Source organism: Psammomys obesus, unplaced genomic scaffold (assembly GCF_907164565.1).
Source record: "Psammomys obesus unplaced genomic scaffold, mPsaObe1.curated_primary_1811, whole genome shotgun sequence".
Classification (NCBI taxonomy): domain Eukaryota; kingdom Metazoa; phylum Chordata; class Mammalia; order Rodentia; family Muridae; genus Psammomys; species Psammomys obesus.
This window is the reverse complement of record NW_026596109.1, coordinates 283,261-304,220: the sequence shown is the minus strand read 5'-3', so window position 1 is coordinate 304,220 and position 20,960 is coordinate 283,261. Positions and strand designations below refer to the sequence as shown.

Below are 20,960 nucleotides of genomic sequence, written 5' to 3'. Positions count from 1 at the left end.
CAGGGAATAGCTGAACTGAGAAACTCAACAGGAAAGCATGCAGAGACATTTAGCAGGCTGCCATTTTCATAGCCTCTCTTTGCCTGTCTAATCAGCACCTCACCTCAAGATTACGGTTTACTGTCTGAAGTGAACAAGAGCCTGCTGGAAATTCTGAAGATCGCTCTAAGAACCTGCCAAGGCAGAGTCAACACAGACAGCCTCAACCTGAGCCTTCAAAATGAAGATCGCTCACTATCTGGCTGCCTCCCTGTTGCCAAGGTAACTAAAATTAGAGTTTAGATTTGTTAAGAGTTAATAGGCTCCTGCAGAACATTGAGTCTATATTAACAATAAGCCACAGCTATAATCTTTGTTCTTCCTGTGGATTACATTACACAACTGTTTGTTTTGTGTTTGTGCGCTTGAGAAAACAAAATAGACAAGAGATTTATGAAATATGCAAAATTGGTCCAGCAATTACATTGGCCTATTTTTAATGTTGCTAATAGAAAATATGATAATATCTAAATAATATTTAACAATGGAAACAAGTACTTTTTCAAGGCCAAACTTATTTCTTACATCCTCTCCCAGCTTCTACTGGGGTCAGCATGTGGTGTCTCATGCCTTTGGTACACCATATTTTAGGAGTGATGTAATTTATTGCGGATAGAGCTCAGCATGCTGATTTGAGACAGTAATTACCAGTGCAGATGTGTTTCATGGAAGAGGACCCAGAACAATATTAATTCATGAATCTTCTGTAGCCAAATAATCTAATGTCTCAAAGCTATGCAGGATAGAGGTAGAATAATGATTACTGCTATTACTACAATGACATTGATTATACCACAGCCTTATACTGCTTAATTTTTACAGGGTTTTGTGCACTGTGCTAAATGCTTAACTGACGTGATCTCATATAACATCAACAAAGTTAACTCCTTACACAATATCAGGAAATGTATGTAGGTGTTGTTATTGTGCTTTCGTAAGTGAAATAAATTTTGAAGAAGACAATTGAACTAATTCTTGGGCCACAAGTAACAAAGGGCAGAATCAAGATTCCAAGTATAGAAAAGGCTGGAAATTGATGAGCAGAGTGAACTCATTTAAGAGCTGATATCCTGCAACTGTTGCAGAAAACAATACTCAAAAGATAAAAACCAGAGCATTAAGGAAGGTTGAGAACTATAGGGGGAAGGGTCCTATCAGAAGCATTGCAACATATTCTCTATTCTGGACATTCTGGGGTTAAAACTGAAGAAGTGATAGTTGTTTCTTATATTTACTAAGAAAGTGAGGATACAAAACAGTACAGGTGGGTTCTTGTTCTCAAACGAAAGCTGCCTTTCTCCAGTACTGCACTTACGCAGTCAACACTCAAAACAAGGCTTATGCTAAAGTCTGTAGGTGCCCTGTGTGCATGTGTATTGTACATGCAAACATGTTTCAGTGGGAAGAGAATACTGTAGGCCAGTCTGGATCTTATACCTTGCCTTTTCTGTGTTCATGAGATTAAAAAATAGGTTAAGAAGCAGCAGTTCTTGGTAGGACAGAAACCATGTAATGCCACTGGTGAAGCCTTGTGTTTTCAGATGTTATTTATAGGCTCAAACACAAATAACTTGAAATTTAAAGTACATTCACTTACTCTTTTGGTCTCAGATTTTCATCTGGAAAAACTAGGTTCCAAATTACCATCTCCTTTGACTATTTTGAAGATTAACTGTGACAAGTATATGAAAGTGTTTGTATAGAATACAAGTCCTTAAATCTCTCTCTCTCTCTCTCTTTCACACACACACACACACACACACACACACACACAAGTTTTACCAGTTTTCTGAGAGATTTCTGTCCTGTGGTCAGATAAAACATTAAATATCGGCTTTTATGGAATCCTTAAATGTTCATGTCTACAGCTGGCCTTGAAAGCTTAACTTTGTGGTTCAGATCCAACGAAATGGGGTGTATTTTCCTTAAAGCTGGTCTGCCTTTCGTGAGCCATCTGGCATCTCTTAAAACATCTGGAACTTGCTCAAAGTATAATACAGTTCTGGGAGGCATGCTAAATAGAATTCTGATTTTTCAGAATGTGAAGCAAATTATGGCCTACAGGATATTTGATACAGGAAGCCACACCACAGCTTCCTTGCTCCTGGACCCAGAGTTGAGAGCAGACTGGAAAGGCCATTCTAGAACTAGAAACATTGATATTTTGGACCTATAAATTTCTTAAAGTGCAAGAGATAAAAATCATGAACTTTCTTGGGTAGTCCATGACAGCTATATACTGCTTGCTGCCAGGAAATCAAAAATAAGGATAAAGTGGAAATAAGAACACCCAAAGAGCCATCAATGCAAGGTGTTTGCAGACAACTTGTGGCTTCCAAGAAAAATAAACATTGTCAAAAATAACAACCTACAGATCTTGTCACCCACATCAATTTAAACTTGACCAATTACAAAACAAGAGTCTAGTGATAAATATAATATCAGTCATCTTCACCTATGGACTCCTTCATTTTGTTATCTTGCACATCTTCAGTGCAATGAGGACAGCAAAAGCAATGAGGATCCACATATATTTCTTTATTAACTCTACCACTGTATTATTGTTGCTGTGACAAAATGCCCTAGCAAAATCAAGGAAGGGTGGACTCACAGTTAGAGGTTATAGACCATCATGGAAAGGAAGTTACAGCAACAAGAGCTTAAGGCACCTGGTAACCTTACTTCCAAGATCAAGAAGTAGAAAATCATGATTAATGATTGTTTTCAGCTCAAATCTTTCTTTTTTGTTAGATCCAAGAATCACATCCTAGGGAATGGTGCTACCCACAATGGGCAGGTATTCCTACTTCAGTTAGTCTAAAGAAAATAATCTCTCCCCTCATGTTCAGAGACACATCTATAAGGTTATTCTAGATCTTATCAAGTTGACAGTTGAAATTATCCATCACACCTGCCCATTTCCAGAGCAAGTTATAACATTCAACAGGGCTGTAGAAACTGAGTTCTTGAACATGCAGCCTCAGTTTAACACTTTTAAACAACTTCCAAGTTTCTTCTTTGAACATGTGTTAGGACAACAGATTCTCCAACCACCTTCTGTAACTTCTCAGGGACCATTTTCATATTTAATTGTTTCTATAACTTTGTAATAAAACAGTACCAATATTTCTACTAATTCTGAATTGTTCTTTATCTTCAATGCAAGAGCCATATTTATGAGTAATGTGGTATATTTAACTTACTTTCATGTATGATTAATTACTTAGTCGGCTCTAGGCACTAATAACACTTTCCTAATTTTCTTGTTCACCAGAAGGTTAGGGAGAGTTAAATGCCATTGGTATTCTATGACAAAATAAGTTGTATCCTTGGACTTGAACATAGAATTAGACATCAGTGCAACTTATTTTAAAAGTGGTCCAGGGAGATTATATAAGTATTTCACCTTGGTCAGCATATAGGTTTGACAAAGAACAGATGAAAAGAAGATAAAATGATGGGACAGGTGATCAGGAATAATAATAAGGACTGAAGGGGATCATGACCAGTTCAGGGAATGGCATCTTGCCAACTGTCTGAATGAAAAGTAAAGCCTATGTATGAAAGGTCTTTTCAAGTAGTTTATATTTTATCTAATGAAACAATTTTAACCACCAAAGTTTTTTAGATGTGAAAATGATATGATCGTGTTTGAACTTTTAGAGAGACATTTTAATATAATTTGGAGAATTTGTTTTTAAAACAAGCAAAACTTGAGGGAATGAAAGCCCTGTATAAAGCTGGTCCATTGATGTAGCAAACAATGAAGATGCTCAAGTAACCCACTAACAGGACAAATAGAGACATTAGGAAAGATAAAGTGGGGTTTTATATGTCCCTGGATGTGAGCCAAAACTAACTCTAAATTCACCAACTTGTTAGAAGACAATGCCATTCACTGAGATAAGAAGCCTTCGGAATTGGTTTCTGAGCAGGAAGTTGAGCCTCCGGGTTTGGCATACGGGCGGGATGACACACGTGTGCGGGGATACATGAGGACGCACGTTGGTCTTAGTGAGAGTGTGGCTCTTGGCGTTCCTTGGCCACAGTTCCCCATCTGGGCTCCTGATATCCAGCCATGCAGCGGAGGTCAAGAGGGGTCAACGCGGGGCTCCTGATGCTCCTCTCTCAAGTCTTCCATGTTGGGATCAACAATATTACCCCCGTTACCCTGGCAACCTTGGCTGTCAACGTCTGGTTCTTCCTGAATCCTTTGACGTCCCTGTACCATTCCTGCCTCATTGTGGAAAACTGTTACCACCAAAATGACTGGCACCATGCAGATGACTGGTATTTGTATTTCAACATGGTGTCCGTGCTCTGGAAAGGAATAAAGCTGGAGAGAAGATTGGAAAGTAGATGGTTTGCCTACCTCATCCCTACATTCTCCCTACTCACGGGGGTGGTGTATTTACTCCTCCAGTTCGCCGTTCCTGAATTCATGAATCAGCCTGACCTCAGAAGGAACTGTGCTGTTGGTTTCTCAGGAGTTTTGTTAGTCTTGAAAGTTCTTAACAACCATTACTGTCCCGGAGGCTTTGTCAACATTTTGGGCTTTCCTGTCCCCAAAAGATTGCTTGTTGGGCAGAGCTGGTGGCCATTCACTTCTGCACTCCAGGGACTTCCTTTGCTGGGCATCTGGCCGGCATTCTCGTTGGACTGATGTACACATGGGGGCCTCTGAAGAAAATAATGGAAACGTGCAGGCATTTTTTCCCTCCAGTGTTGAGTATCCAAGACAGCAATACCATTTTAACGGTGCAGGCCCCTCTGGATATCAGAATCACTACCGAGATGGCAAAGCAGGGGCCTATGGAGAAACTCATAGGAACTATGATGTCTACACAGCAGGACTAAGCGAGGAGGAACAGCTGGAAAGAACACTGAGAGACAGCCTCCAGGACCAAGGAAATACCAGAAATGGTCCAGCACCATATGGGTTCCGTCTCACCGCAGAAGAAATGAGGAGACAGCGTCTTCATAGATTTGATGGCCAGTGGCGCCATGCATGGGAAGCCATGGTCCAGCTGTGTGATCATAGCCCCTTCAGTTTACTCCCCAAGCTCCTGATTGGTTTTCAACAAAAACAGAGCACACCATTGTTGTTGCAGATAACTCATGCCTGCCATGAAAAGTCACTCCACGGCCCCTGTGTGTTCAGACTCACAAGCCCAGTTGACATGTCTGGAAACCAGGCTTGACCCAGGAAGAGCACAACTTTCCCCAAGTGGCCTGTCACCTGTTCAGTTGGAACCAATTTCCACTTTTCTCTGCTTTCCTCCAGACTCAGTGGTACATCCACATTGGGGTTGAAGACTATGTGACCTTGATAAAAAGTGTGTGTGTGTGTGTGTGTGTGTGTGTGTGTGTGTGTGTGTTTGATCTTTTTTTATTTTTATTTTATTTTACCAGGTGAGAGCATTCACCCTCATTCTGTCTGGTATCCTATGCCAGGTGCTTGGCCTGGCAGGAGGGGCCGTGTCACCCCCTGGTCCTACTGACATATTTCCATGAGTGTGTGGAAAGAGGACATTTCCATTCTCTTTCATTCAGGCCCCTCAAGGTGCTCAGGCCCCTGGGTCTGCTTGGTGATCACAACTCCAGCTGTGTTCTGCATGCAGCATGCCTGACTGGAGGGGAATAAGAAAGATCTAAAGTGGGGGAAGAACCTGCTTATTCATCAGATTTCACGTGGCACCATCAATTTAGGTTCACAGCCAGCACCCCAGGCACAGGAGACCAGGCCTGTTTAACTGTTCCGGCAGAGCAGTGGCAGGTGCCACAAGGACAGCAAAGGGGGGGAGGGGGTTGTTCCATGGATTTCTCGCTGGGAATCCCTCTTGCAGGAAGTATATTTTATCTTCACAAAAGTGTCTCTCATTGGCCACTGTGCCTGCTATTTGTCATAAACAAATGTCCAAAAAATGCCCGAGGGAACTGCAGTGTTTAATGCACAGATTGTCGGCGTCACTGAGGGCATTTCCCTCCGTTGTGTTCTGAGAATAAAAAGACAGAGACAGAATATCCTGCTGCCTCACTGTCTTGGAGCGTTTAGTTCAAAGGGAGTTAGGAGCAACAACGGGTGTTCCTCCTTTACTCGCCATTCTGTGTAGTGTCTGATTATAAAAGCTGTAGACAGGCTTTCTTACACAAAATGTAAATATCTGGAAAAGAATACTTACTGTTAATGCTGATTAGCCTTGTTGGGGGGGAGCACATGGAACCTGACTTTCTTTGTTTACAGTTTTATATTTTTAAAGTGTCTATATGAATGTGTGTTGCCTTCAGAAGATGATTTTATATAATAAATCAAGGAACATGTAACCAGCAAAACAAAACAAACCAACAAATAAAAGAAGCCAAACAAAAGTAATTTGAAGTTGAAGAGTAATGGCTGATGGGCTAAGCTTTGAGCTTGTTGATCTGGGTAGTAAGATTGAAATTATGTAATAATTTGAGATTCTTCAAGATGGAGCAGACATCACAGGAGTAGTTTAGCTCACTGCAGAACAGAGGGGAGTAGGGCAGTAATCAGGTTAAAGAAGGAACTCATTTTGGAGTAGGTAGCCAAGAGAAGCAAATGAAAAGGATTAAACATCATCAAAGGAGATGTGGGAATACTCAAGAAAGCAATGAAAGAAAGTTTGGAAGACCAGGTCATGGTCATCTCATCCCATGTCGAAAAAAAAAAAAATCATCATCTTTAAATAGGACCAAATCTTTTAACTGGGAAACCATAGAGCATAGAGGTTCCTTGATGATTGAGTCAAGTGAGAGTGTAAAGCACAATCATGGGAAAAGAAACACCTGTGATAGTTTGTTAACTTTCATGTGACATCATTAGCATAAATAATCATTTTGTGTGTCACCTGCTAAATAGTATAGATTATTGACTTACTTTTAGGAAGTTTATTTACATCTAATTGAAAATATTTTTTTATTGAGAAAAGAATATTAAAATTTTCTTACTAAGGGTCACCGGTATGAATAGTTATGCTTTGGAAGATCTTAAAGGTAATCCAGGTGAAGAGGGTTTTAAATAGCTTTTCTGGTAGATGTTTCCATGGCTCCTCATGACTGTCAGTCAATGTTGAGCAGCTATCAGTCAGTCTGAGACTAGGTGCCATGATGCATTCTTTCTAATCTGCTACTCATTTTGGCCCACAGCAAAACTAACTATTGACAGTTATCTATTTTGAGAATAGGATTTCAGTATAGGTGCTCAAAGACACATCAGTATGCTCTAACCATGAGGAAAATCAGTTATTATCACATAAAAATGGCAGAACGTGTGATAAATTTCTATATCCCCTGGATTTTTGCTGATCCTTCCTTGCACACATTTCATTTACATTCATCCTTTATTTTACATAGATTTATTACTTTTCCAAGACTGCTAAATAATGGTGTAGCCAAGGTGTTGGCTACTTCACTGCATTCATTTTTCCACCTCCCTTCTCCACCTCAATCCCTACAAACCCTATAGCACTCGGTAGGAGGGAAGGAATGATAGCAGAGAAAGGGGGTGTTGATTTTGTTAGATTCCTTCCTACTTACTAGTGGTGTCGAGGTCCTTCAACCTTAGTATTTTTCCAACCAGCAAACAGTAATCAAGAAAACAGCTACCAGCAACAACAGGCCAGGAAGCAGCATCCTCCATGGCCTATATATCTGCTCCTGCCTCTAAGTTCCAGCCTTGCTTGAGTTTCTGTAGTTTTTTTCTTAGTGTAGGGCCATTGACCTATCCATACAGGCTTGTAGTCAACAATTTTAGGGTAGGGCCATCGCTATTTCAGCAGTGGCCCCCTCTTGTATATCTGGAAACTCAGTCTCTGGAATGTCCTGTATTTGGACAATTGGCACAGCCTTGGATTATTTTTGACATATATCAATACCTTCCCCCGAAGCATCTATCATTTTATCCCTAATTTCATCATGAGCTGTCTCTGGGGTTGCAGGAATATTAATTTGAGTATTCCATTATTTTAAAAGACCCCTCACCCATAAACTTATGGTTACGTCAACCACATAAGATCTTAACTTTCCCTTTTGAACTTCTGGTTCCATTCATTTAACCTATCAGATACTTTGTTTTATTTGAGATAATTTTCTAATTCCTATAAATTGTGTATAAACCTTCTGAAGTGGCCATTCTGAATTCCAAGATTTGGGGGGAAATGATAGTCACATCATCTCCTGTACCCATGAAACCTATTTTAACCTATTTATTTGCAATTTTATTTTTGACCTCTAATCAACCACTGCTTGACAGAATACAAATTTTTCAGTATTTCTAAACCCTCCTGTTCTTTCCAGTGAAACAGGTTGCCTTTAGTGTAGGAAAACAGTTAATAGCTGAGTAATCTTATCACCTGCATTAATTTACACCTCTATTTTTTTTTACATTGGCCATAATTTTAATTTTTCCTTTGAAATCCCCATCAGTAGTTATTTTATAACACTGAATTTTGGGAGATAGGTAGAGAGGTTCACCTGTATCCATATCTATAGCAGTACTGCCTACAATAGTTTTGTTTTGTTTTTTTTTTTGTTTGTTTGTTTTGTTTTTTTCTCTTTTTCTTTTTTGGATTGCTTGTTATTTCCTGGATGACCAAAGGGAAATGGATTGTAGTTTCTGCTGAGGGGCCCTGAGCTACCAGACTCCCTTTGTTTCCCAAGAGCAAAAAGGTTTTAAGATGAAGCAACCAGTTCTGATGATACCTGATAGGCTAGGGTCAGATAGAAGTGGAGGAGGACCTCCCCTATCATTGGACAGGTCGGCGGGGGAGAAGAGGGTGGGTGGGACTGGGAGGAGACAAGTGAGGGGCCTACAGCCGGGATAGAAAATGAATAAATTGTAAGAAATAATTTAATTAGTCTTTTAAAATAAAAATTAAATTAAATTAAAAAAAAGAAGTTGCCTTGGTTATACCTCTTGGACCTGCACTCATTGGTACAATGGTGTCCCATGCCACACAGTCTGCAAACCCCGGGAAGCCTAAGAGTTCTTTTAGAAAAACCATTGCTTTGAGAAATGGCTTGTTTACTTCTCTGGCAGAAAGTACCATATTTCTCATAGTTAATGTACTGGACATATTGAGAACTGAGGCTTTTGGCAGGTTGGTCACAGTTTCTTTGTAAATGGCCAAATTTACCACAATTAAAGCACAGGGCATTTCTATATTGGAGACCCTTAGCAATAGCTTATCCTATTAGCATGGTACCCATGAAAGCCAGTATCAGTTGTGTCTCTTATGCACTTGTCCATTGTCATGGCTTAAGACGTTCATGGTCTAATAACTTTTTACATTTGATATTCTAATTCTCAAATGTCAATTTCTCTGTCAACACCTGTCTCTCATCCAGGGTCTGATATGGCTTTGTTTACAACAAAAACCACTCTTGCAAGAAATCTGTGAAGGCTTCCCAGAGGCGTTGAGAATATTAATAAATGAGGTGCACTTTTTCCTGGGCTGCTCAACCTTGTCCCGATCTCTTTAAGCCACCAAACAATGTTGTCCTAGAATGACATCATCAAATAGAGTCTGTAAATCAGAGAACCGCCCTCCACCGAGCAATTGATTTAAAACAATATCCATTTCCCTTGCTCTATGTCATTGTTCAATATTCCTGGCCTCCCCTATCCACCATGTTAAACATTGTTATCTGCTATCCAGCTTTTAGCATAGCTGTTACCAGACCTTTCAGTCCTGGGAAATAACTCTATTTTGGGTAGCCCAGTAACTTAGTATATGTTTTACAATAGGAAAATGCTTTCTGTAGGAAATCATAGCCTCCTTAAAACACCTCAAATCTGTCATTTCTATAGGAATCCATATTATCTTGTACAATCATGATCAGCACTATGAGAAAACCAATATTATTTTTGTATGTCCAGACTACCCAAACTCTTGCAGCACAACTGGCTCAAGATTAACCCTTTTTCATGAAACAGACTGGTTTTCATTAACCCTGTCACCCTGTACTCTGCCCCACCACCCCTGATCTCTGCCTTGTTCAGGGGTTTCTCATTACCAGCACAGGGTGATGATCTGCCTTCTAGTCTGGTTTGCTTTTGCTTCTCTTTTTCATCCTGTGAGAATCTCCAGTTCTCTTGCTTAGTCACCAAGTATGAGCTCTTTTGTTTTCCCTTTTCAGGCAGTTCTCACTTCCCAAGAGCTTCCATCTCTACCCACAGTTTTTTTGGTGTTTGTTTTTCAGTTGCATATTCAACTCTGCAAACTTTTCAAAAATAAGAGAATAGAGTGACCCTTTGGCTTTCCCATTTCATCCAATTTTTGGTTTCTTGGATTCTTCATTTCCACTCGCAACTTTTCAAACTTCTCAGCCATTCTCTGAACCTTTTTTTGAGACAGACTATAAAAAGAAGAAGAAGAAATAGACAATCCCTCTGGGAGAACCCAGTGGCAGCAGCTGCAAACAACCTATTTGCTGACATCCTGAAACAGAATATTCATCCCTTCTTCCCTGTTGTTTTCTCCATGGAATTAGAAATCAGATTTCCCATTCTGCTTAGCCCATGCTAGGTGCCACTTGTAACTAGATTTTTGGCTACTTTATTGTTTGTTTGTTTGTTTGTTTGTTTGTTTTCTTACCTCCCAACACTAGGTAGGAGAGAAAGAAGGATAAAAGGGAAAGGGGCATTGGTCTTTTTTTACTACTTCGTGCTGATTAGGGGTGCTGAGGTTCTTGGGGCAAGTTTGATCTTTATCATCAGGATATCTCTAACCAGCAACCAGCAAGCAGCAGCAGCAGCAGCAGGAGCAAACAGGGGCAGCAGCAGTAGGTGGAGCAGCAGCCTCCACAGGCCCTCTCAAGGCTCTTCCATTTACACCCTCTGAAGAGTCCCCAGAATTCCAAACATAAACTATTTTCAGCTGGAAAAATTATGTCCCTGCCAGAAAACAAGATAAATCATAGCTGCTGTGGTCATTCTGAAGCAGCCCCATATCCCACACCTTGGATTAAGACCAAAAAACCATATTCACATAACATTTCATTTATAAAGAAACTAAAATTCTCAATACACAATAGTGATAAAATAAATGACTAAAGCACCATTCCACCCTGGAAAAGATACTGTCTTGCAAGATAGCTCAAAAAACAAGAGGATTGCTGCTCCACAGGAAAAGACAGAAAAATATGGCAAAATGGGTAACACCAAAATTCTTACCATTCTAAACATCACTGGACCTTTTTTCACATATTATTGATATTTTCTTTTACTCAACCCAGCATCCTCCTCAACAACTTAAACTTTTGGTAAACTTTGTTTGTTTTTGTGTTTTAGAAGAATCTTTTATTTTTCTTCTACAGGCCTCTCTGACTTAATTACTTCACACCTAGAAAGCAACAGGATAGTCTTTAAAATCTATATAAAGAAAAGAAAACATGAACTTTTGCTCTCTGATTGCTTGCTTGCTTACTAAGCAGTAAGAATTAACCCAAGACCTTGCATATGCTAAGAAAATGTTACACAGAGCTAAGCCCTGTTACTGTTTTAAAATGTAGACTCCAATATTGTTTAGCAATGCTGATATTAACAGAGTTGTAGACAATTGTTATTGTAAAAAAGATAACACAAAATATAGGGCTTCACAGATTCAGAACAAAATGTGGAGGGTGGTCATGAGCTTTTACTATGCTTCTTGTTGAATGAATGAACAAAGCATGGTAAGCAAGAAGATTAACTAGTTTGAATAACTCCCTTGAACTCCGGAACTTTGGAGGATGGTTTCCTGGTCCCTTATGCCAGGATGATAGGTCAAAGAAGTAGTAGAGTCCTGTATACACTTAGATTGCATAACTAAATTGCTCACAATCAACTGACTTCTACTTTCTCTGGTATTTAGCTAACTTAAGGGCAAGATAGTGATTGTAATGGTTATTATGTTAGTTGTAAGTGTAGTAAAGCCTACAGTCTATTGAGATTGACTACAAATGCATTGTGATAAGCTGTTGTATGCTCCTGCTATGATGTGAAGGACTGAACTTTGTGAAACTTTGTTTCAGTTTAAACCCATTATCCCTTAAATTGCTTTTGTCAGGGTAATGTCTCACAACAACAGAAAAAATAAAACAATGACATTAACCATGAATACAACACACTTGCTTCTACAAATCAAAGTAAGTGATAAAAATGTTTTACAATTCATCAGCAGAAAGAAGGGCAAATTATTTCTAGGCTTTAACCACACATGGGTTGACAAAAAAATAAGATCAGTAATAGAAAGACTAGTGGCTTCTGGAAAATAAACTACACACATCTGTCCAGTGAATATGTTTGTTACCTATAAGCACTGATCTGGAAAGTCTTTTCTAGAATGATACCTCAATGTCAGACTATACACCTGAGCAATAATTCTATGATACGATCATATTGGCTATAATAGTGGGGAAAAAATTAAAACACTAATTCCATCTTACTGAAGCTTCCATTCTTATTAATAGGTCAGGGCTGTATGTGGCAAACATGGATTGTACCTAACCTTGACTCTGCTGGAAATGTTGACTGACCACCCAGACTTGGGTTACCAATGTGAAATAAAGTAAGTTGAATTTTTATGTTTGTGTCCCATCAAAATGAAAATATGGTAAAGTCCTAATTCTCAATATGTTGATTCTAGGGTCTAAGGCCCTAGAAGGTCACTAAATTTAAATGAAGTTGGACCACCCTGGAAGAAATTGTATATTTCCAAGAAAATAAGAAAAAAAGCTTCCTCTGCTCTCTACCATACAAAAACACAAATAGAAAGTGGGAGCCATCTACAAGGCAGAAAGAAAGCTTTTTGTCATCTCAGAAGCATGAGAAAACCAGTGTTAGATGTTGGACACTTTGGCTACTGTGGTGTGTGCTGTTTGTGAAGCTATAACAACTTCTTATCCCCATGGTCTTCTATGAGGATGCCAAGTACAGAGATATGCCTTTGGAGAACAAGTTTCCTGTGGGAGGCAATCAATTTCTACCATTTGACCGCTGGATCAAAAAGTGATCGTTTTACTAACACCAAAATGGGCTGGGAAAATGGCTCAGACAGTAAAGGCCTTTACTGCCAGCTTGATAACCTGACTTCAGACCCTGGATCCCACATGATAGAATGAGAAAACCAGGTCTCAAAAACTGTCATCTGTCCTCCACGCATGTGTGTGCACATAGATATTGGATATATATATAATAAACACATGACAAAATTTTCTCAGCAGTTGTAAAAACATGAAGTAGGAAATTTCTTCTTTCAGCCCTTAGGAACCACTGCAGCCTTTATTTGACATGCCACATAACAGCTAAATGATAAGCTCAAAGAGATGAGACAGTGTTGCAAAGGTTGAGAGTCAAGCATCATCATCAGACAATGATTATTTTTAAAAGGAAAACAATGAAATTGACTTAGCTTGATGCATAGGAAAAGGAAAAGCTAAGGCTGGAATTTTCAGTGAGCAAATAAGAGTGAGTTTAAGGTTAGGAAGAACAAGAGAGGTGTAGCACACACTACCAAGAATATGGAGCACAAATTCCCAGGGACTTCTGGAGCTTTTAAAGAGTCACTTTCAAGGTTTCTTATAGGTACTGGCTGATGTATAGATTTAGGAAACTGCTCATAGCACTGGGAAGAAAAGGACAGAAAACGTCTTAGGACTCAATTTATGTGGGCTATACTATTACTTTGTTAAGAATTTTAATCTCGCACTCTCTCCCCTTTACCTGCTTTCCTTTTATTTGCTCTACAAAACTCCCAAATTATATTTTCAATGTCCCATGTGTGTGTGTGTGTGCATATATATATATATATATATATATATATATATATATATATATTCCATCCTGAGTGCAATGTCACCCCGAGCCCCATCTACTCCTAATATGTAAAATAACTTACTTTTTTGTGTTATGCTCATTGCCATATTGTAGTAAACAGTAAACTACAGTGCCATAGGGCAAGCAGATTCATTATTTATTTCAGTTCTGTATCCCAAATGTCTAAAGCAATAATGATTATGCTAATAAATATCTATGTACTTGAACTGAGTTAGGAGAGAAGTTATCTCAAAATATTTCTAGCCCTCAGTGCATGGTGAAACTGAAGGATGTTTTTCCTAACCATCTCAACAAAATCAAGTTCACTGTACTAAACACTCTAACAGCACCTAGTCCTTTTATTTCCTAGCACTCTTTAGAATCATGGCTTTATTTGTATGGCTTCTTTATTTATGTCTATGCAATGATCCCCCTCTGACAAGAAACATAGATGCTTTTCTCACACTAAATGATGACAGCATTAACCTACAATGTGGCACAAGGTAGACACACAGTACATATCTGAGAACCTTGTTGATTCATTTAACAAACATTTGTGATGAGCCAGCAACATACTATTACTTCTAGACACTGGAAGTGCAGCTATGAGGAAAACAAAGCCCCTTTGACAGAAATATATCTTCCAGATGGACTGAGAAATCAATGTTAAAATATTCTGGCATATCACAAGGTTACAAGGAGAAATAAGGAACAATATGTGAAGAGCAATGAATAAGTGAATGAGTTTAAGAGTCCAACCTAGTGCATGAACTTCTATGGCCGGTTTTGGACATGAACATTTCCTTAGAGATGGTTAAGCTGCAAAGGCAGAAAGATGATTTAGAAGCAGAGTAGAAACCAAAAGGAGATTTTCAAAGTGGGTTTACTCTAAAAGAAGAAAAATCAAACAACAAAGTTCACATTATAGATAGGACATAGGAAAGACTCCATTGATATTGTGGATTCACAACTAAGGCAGAACCCACACTGCAGGGATCTGGAATATAGATAGATAGCAGAGATTGCTATCTCAGACCTTAGAATATTCTAGGACATCACCACTATGAGAATCAAAGAAAAATGTGTTTATAAGAGATAAGCCTATTTCATCTCTAAACAGTCATTGGCTAAAGCTTCTTCTGTGAATTAAACCCATTCCATTATGGGCTGTGTATGCAAACCTGTATCCTTAAGAGATTAAAGATGTAATTTAGGCACACATTTTAGGAGCTGAATGCTCAAATCATTATCTTAGTACATATTGTCCATTAATCTGCGTTCAATTGGGAAGCCATTCGGAATGTGGTTGTCTGCTAATTAGCAGGATTCTACTGCTGAGCTGCTTCCTGATTAAATGTCCTCTAGAATCAATAAAACATCAGGAGGGATTGTGGTGATGTGGGATTAGCCCCATCCAGCCAAATAAAATGAGCTGTGTTCCCTTCTTAAACTAGCATGTAGCAAGAGCTGACAAGAAGAGCAAATTTGCCAGCCCTGTAACAAAAATAGTCTTTCTGTTTTTGATTTTTAAATAAATTTTTTAAGCTCTGAGATTTTGTTTTTATCTTTCCATTTTCCTAACAATTAGCAGAGACATTAGTGAATGACTGCCAAGATAAGGCGATTGTGAGGAAGACTTGATTACAATTTCTAATCTCCACTCTGAATCACCCTTATGTAAAATGAGCTCAGGTTGTGTTGGATGGAAATTATTATCCTTGTTCTTGGCCAGGGAAATGGAAGTCAGAATTCACATTTAATATTTCTATGTGACTTTGTAATAAATGGTAATTAAGGAGGGCAGAGAAAGAACAGGAGGCAATCTAATACTCTAAAATTATATTGGCAAAATTAAATGCTTCAAAGCAGTTTAGAACACGCATACAAGAGCCAAATTGTGTTGGGGGAGGAGATAAATAATAAAGCTGCAATGGCGGCTTCCTGAATAGACAAGCACAATTGACATAGCCACAAGTAGGACTTACCACACACATCTGGCCCATTATTGAAAATGGAGTTAGGTTGGAAAGGACTGTTTTTGCCAATCCTGGGGACAAGCAGAGGATTTGAGGAGATAAAGGAAACATGAGGTGTTTTATTCAGCAACTGCTGCTTAAGGAGAACAGGAAAAGTGTTAAGCAAAAAACTATTAGAGATTTGCTGTGGTATGCCTTTGGCTCAGTGTTAGATTGCAAACCCAGCTTCCAGTCCACAGTTTAATAATGATGAGACTGCTGATAAAGTGGATAGTGTTTCTCTATAGAGAAAATGCATAGAACTTAATAAATTCCAAGCAATATTTCCAGTGCTTTCTTAAATTTTAATTCCCATAACAGCTAGGAATTAAGGGTAGGTTCTATTTTATTTTCCAAATGAGGAAACTGAGGAGGCATGGAGACACCAAAACCACCATGCACCTGATAAACAAATTCACCAGTAACGCTGAGTTGATGCAGGCTCCCCAGCTCCAGTTTTAGGCTGTAGCCAACATACGTTAGTCATCTTCCTTCAAGTCCAGCAGTTCTGAAAAGCTTGTATGTGGTTGGGCCAGGTGCTTTCGACAGATTGTATCTGTTAGGTTACACTACAAATATTTTTTTCCTTTTATTATTATTATTAATTTAATTTAATAATTTAATTTTCTTTTATTATTATTAATTACACTTTATTCATTTTGTATCCCCCCATAAGCCCCTCCCTCCTTCCCTCCCGATCCCACCCTACCTCCCCTTTCTTCATGCATGCTCCTCCCCACGTCCACTGATAGCGGAGGTCCTCCTCTCCTTCCTTCTGATCTTAGTCTATCAGATCACATCAGGAATGGCTGCATTGTCTTCTTCTGTGGCCTGGTAAGGCTGCTCCCCCCTCAGGGGGATGTGATCAAAGAGCAGGCCAATCAGTTTATGTCAGAGGCAGTCCCTCTTCCCATCACTATGTAAGCCACTTGGACACTAAATTGCCATGGGCTACATCTGTGCAGGGGTTCTAGGTTATCTCCATGAATAGTCCTTGGTTGGAGTATAAGTCTCTGGGAAGTTCCCTGTGTTCAAATTTTCTTGTTCTGTTGCTCTCCTTGTGGAGTTCCTGTCCTCTCCAGCTCTTGCTATTTCCCACTTCTTACATAAAATTCCATTCACTCTGCCTGCCAGTTGGCCATCAGGCTCAGCATCTGTTTTGATAGTCTGCAGGGCACAGGCTTTCAGATGCCCTCTGTGGCAGGTTTCCTAGGTTGTTTCCTGTTTTCTTCTTCCAGCTTTCAGAGGCCCTCTGTAGCAGGTTCCGAGGTTGTTTCCTGTTTTCTTCTTCTTCTGATGTCCATCCTCTTTGCCTTTCAGGATTGGGATTGAGCGTTTTAGTTAGGGTCCTCTCTTTTGCTTAGTTTGTTTAGATGTACCGATTTTAGTGGGTTTATCCTATGTTGTATGTTTATATGAGTGAGTATATACCATGAGTGTCTTTTTGCTTCTGGGACAACTCACTCAGGATGATCCTTTCCAGGTCCCACCATTTACCTGCAAATTTCATGATTTCCTTATTTTACATTGCTGAGTAATACTCCATTGTATAGATGTACCACAATTTCTGCATCCATTCTTCAGTTGAGGGGCATCTAGGCTATTTCCAGCTTCTGGCTATTACAAATAAATTTTAAAAGAAAATTTTAAATGCTAAAATAAAAAATCCACTGCAGAACATGGGAAAGGACGTGTAACCATATGAGCTGTAAATTTCAACAACACTTTGAAAATTTTTCGACTCTAAAAGCTAGAAAAGATTAAGAAATTTTTGCTGTTCTTTTGAAGATGCAAAAACCATGAATTCTGTTGATATTAATTGGAAAGCAAATAAGCATTGTGAGTCAAACAAATGAAAAATCGTAACTTAAAAAGAATTAAAGATTATTGGATAAAATCATGAAGAACATGGAGAAGTATGGCTGATTTCATGGAAACCACACCTCTCAAGGAGAATTAAGGGTCACTAGGAATCAATTTTAAAAAAAAAGCAACATCTATATGAGAAAAATCTAATTTGCAATGTCAAACTTACAGGGCTTCTGCAGAACCTACTAAAAATTACTAGGAAAAAAATAGACAGAGAATAGTAGAAACAAGATTAGAACAAATGCTCAACCTAAATTGACTTGGCATTATGGGAAATTAAAGACAGATTAAAAAAACTAAAAACCGAAGTCCTGATTATGGTAGCCCATTTTGCGGTGATACAACAAAAGACTCTGAATTTCTCTGCTATTTTTTAAGTGAATTTTGGTGAAAGCACTGGAGACTGAAAATGCAAAACCAGGTGCCTTCATCAGCAGGGCCCCTGGAAGGCCTCCTTCTATTTCTGTAACATAACATGAAAGATGGCATTGTGGCAGAAATGCACTCAAGAAAGAGAGATTGCATAGCAGGACATAAAGCCATTGAGTTGGAAGAGCAATATTGTTAATTTCATAACAACTAATTGTCAAGGAATTTACCAGGATCCCCTATATTAATAGAACTATATTAATATTTTCTAAAGACAACAGTCTTGGTGCCTAATAACTTTCCTTTAGGTTTCATCTCTCAAGGATTTTATTGCCTCAACATTGTCATGCTGCAGAATAAAAATCAAGTACGTAAACCTTAGATGACTCACACAAGCCATAGCCAAGGGATAGCACCAACTAAAGAAACTTTGCAGAGCTGGCAAGAAAGAGCCACATGTATACAAATTATAGGATCTACCTATGATCTAATCTAAATTAAGAAAAAATGTATCTATGAGTTTGTATATAGCAATGAGAATTTGCATTATAAAGACAAGCAAAATTTTACAAAGATCTTTACTAAAAACAAAATAAAATAAAAAATTAATTATAAATGAATAAAAGTCACACTGACCTCAGACTTCTACGGAGTAAATGTTAGTAGACACTGAAATAATGTCCATAATTTCAAAGTGAAAAACAAAGGTCTTCAAAGTTGTAAGACTCCACTTCTGGATCAGGTGTGCATGTGTTCCTGTAGACATCAGAGGGAAACTTTTGGAAATCAGTTCTCTCCTTCCACTGTGGGTTCTTGATATCAAGTTCAAATTACTGGTCTTATACAGCAAAGTCCTTTATTGACTGAACCATCTCTCTGGCCCTTCTCTTCTTGATATCTGAAAGAACATGGTCTAACATTTTCTGACAGCTCTGAAGAACAAATGAAATCCAGTCTGTGACTATCTAGGCTCTTTGTTATTATGCTTTATTTTTAGAAGATTGGAAGATGCATATGTCTGCACTTCTGAAGTGTCTAAACAGCTGCAGTGAAGAAAATTTCAAAAACAAATCCATTTATTGGTTGATGGGGGAGCAGCCTTACCAGGCCACAGAGGAAGACTATGAAAGACAGTCCTAATGAGACCTGAAAGACTAGGGTCAGATGGAAGGGGAGGAGGTCCTCCGCTATCAGTGGGCTGGGGGAGGGGCATGGAAGGAGTAGAGGGAAGGTGGGATAGCAGTATTGGGAGGGGATGTGGGTGGGGGCTACAGCTGGGATACAAAGTGAATAAATTGTAATAAATAAATTATATTAAAAAAAAAAAACAAATCCACTGCAGTCTGTTTCCAGATCTAAGCTAATGCCTGATGCTTGTATGATTATTATCACTCCTCACAGGAGCTTATATCCTCCAGCTTTTACTTTCTCAGGCCTGTAGTCACCAGATGTTCAGGTTGCAGTATTGCAAATCATGGCTTATCTCTTCCTCACATGAGCTCTGGAGGCCACATGTTCAAAGCTCCTATCAGAATACACATGTTGATCAAAGAAGGTTTCTGACATGCAACCCATGTACAGGAAAAGGTTTATGAGGTCTAAACAAAACAAACTGGTTTCATATTTAACATATCACTTCTACTTACGTAGAATAAAATCATATAACGTTAGCAAACCTAAGACACATGTTTGCCAACTTCCTCTCCATCTCAGTTGGCTGGGTGAGACAGCAACAAAACTTCTCTCCATTTGCAGTTTGTTTTCCAGCAGCAGAAGCTGTCTATCACCACCATGAACAAATATAAATTTTTTCATCATTTTACTAGTTCCTTGAGAACTTCACTCAATGTATTTTCATCATAATCACTTCATTCCCTATCTCCTACTAGATTCATTCCCACATCCCACCCACCCGACTGTGCCCTGTCTTTCCCTGCATAAAGTCTAACTTGGGCTGCCTGTATACTCTTGAGTGGGTAGCCTTCACTGGAGTTTGGCCAAACCACCAGGGTCAGATTTCATCCCTCCTCCTCTCCCATGCTAGGATGTTGCCTGGCTTGAACTTGTGTAGATCTTGTACACACACTCTCTCGGCTGCTGTGAATTTATACGTGAAACTGCTCTATTTTATTCCCTTTTACTCAGCTACTTCCTCTGGCTCTTATAATCTTCCCAACCCCTCTTTCTCAGTGAAGACTGAAACTTGGGAGGAGGAGGTGTAACAGACATATCATTTAGAGCTGTACATTTGGCAGTCTTTTATTCTCTATACCTTGACCAGTTTTGAGTCTTTGTGTTAATAACATGAAATGACTTATAATAATAGGAGAAAATAAACAATCAGTAAGGGCCAGAAACAAATTTGATGACAGAGATTAAAAGAGAGACACAGGGTGGGAGAGAAGTGAGAAGAATGAATTTAAAAAAAAATACAGGTAGGTGGGTCGCAGCCTTAGCTGAGAAGGATATGGATATTTGACTGTAGTCCTAACCACACTATATAAAAGTATGAAAGGAAACCAGGCATCTCTTACTGCCATAGAAAAAAATGTATTTATATAACATATAAATGGGTGGTAAGCAAGCAAACATAAATTATTTCCACTACCAAAGCTTTGCTAGATCATTTCAAGTTTTAGATGACTGATTTCAGTTGTGATATATTATTCCCCAACACAATTTCTTCTTGGGCAATTTATTAAATATTGTCTAAGTCCAGCACATGTAACTCTTCCATCTTCTATGTTTGTTCAGTATTGCAATTCTTTCCACAGTTGTGACAGCAAAAAGGTATGTTTCTAATAACCACTTGCCCTGAAGATGTCATGACTGATTTAACTTGTCGTTGAGAG

The 20,960-nt window shown here is 38.8% G+C and overlaps 2 protein-coding genes across 2 annotated transcripts in view; both read left to right on the top strand.

Moving 5' to 3' along the window:
- Window positions 1–20,960, top strand: part of CUNH1orf87 (chromosome unknown C1orf87 homolog) — a 71,260-nt gene that overhangs the window by 34,159 nt on the left and 16,141 nt on the right. Inside the window, 2 exon segments of the mRNA XM_055629043.1 lie at window positions 96–261; window positions 12,511–12,608. Coding sequence (XP_055485018.1) covers window positions 96–261; window positions 12,511–12,608 — 264 coding nt within the window.
- LOC129692518 (rhomboid-related protein 4-like) lies at window positions 4,118–5,240 on the top strand. Its single transcript, XM_055628982.1, is given in 3 exon segments — window positions 4,118–4,610; window positions 4,613–4,741; window positions 4,744–5,240. Coding segments are annotated over 3 exon segments (1,119 nt in total).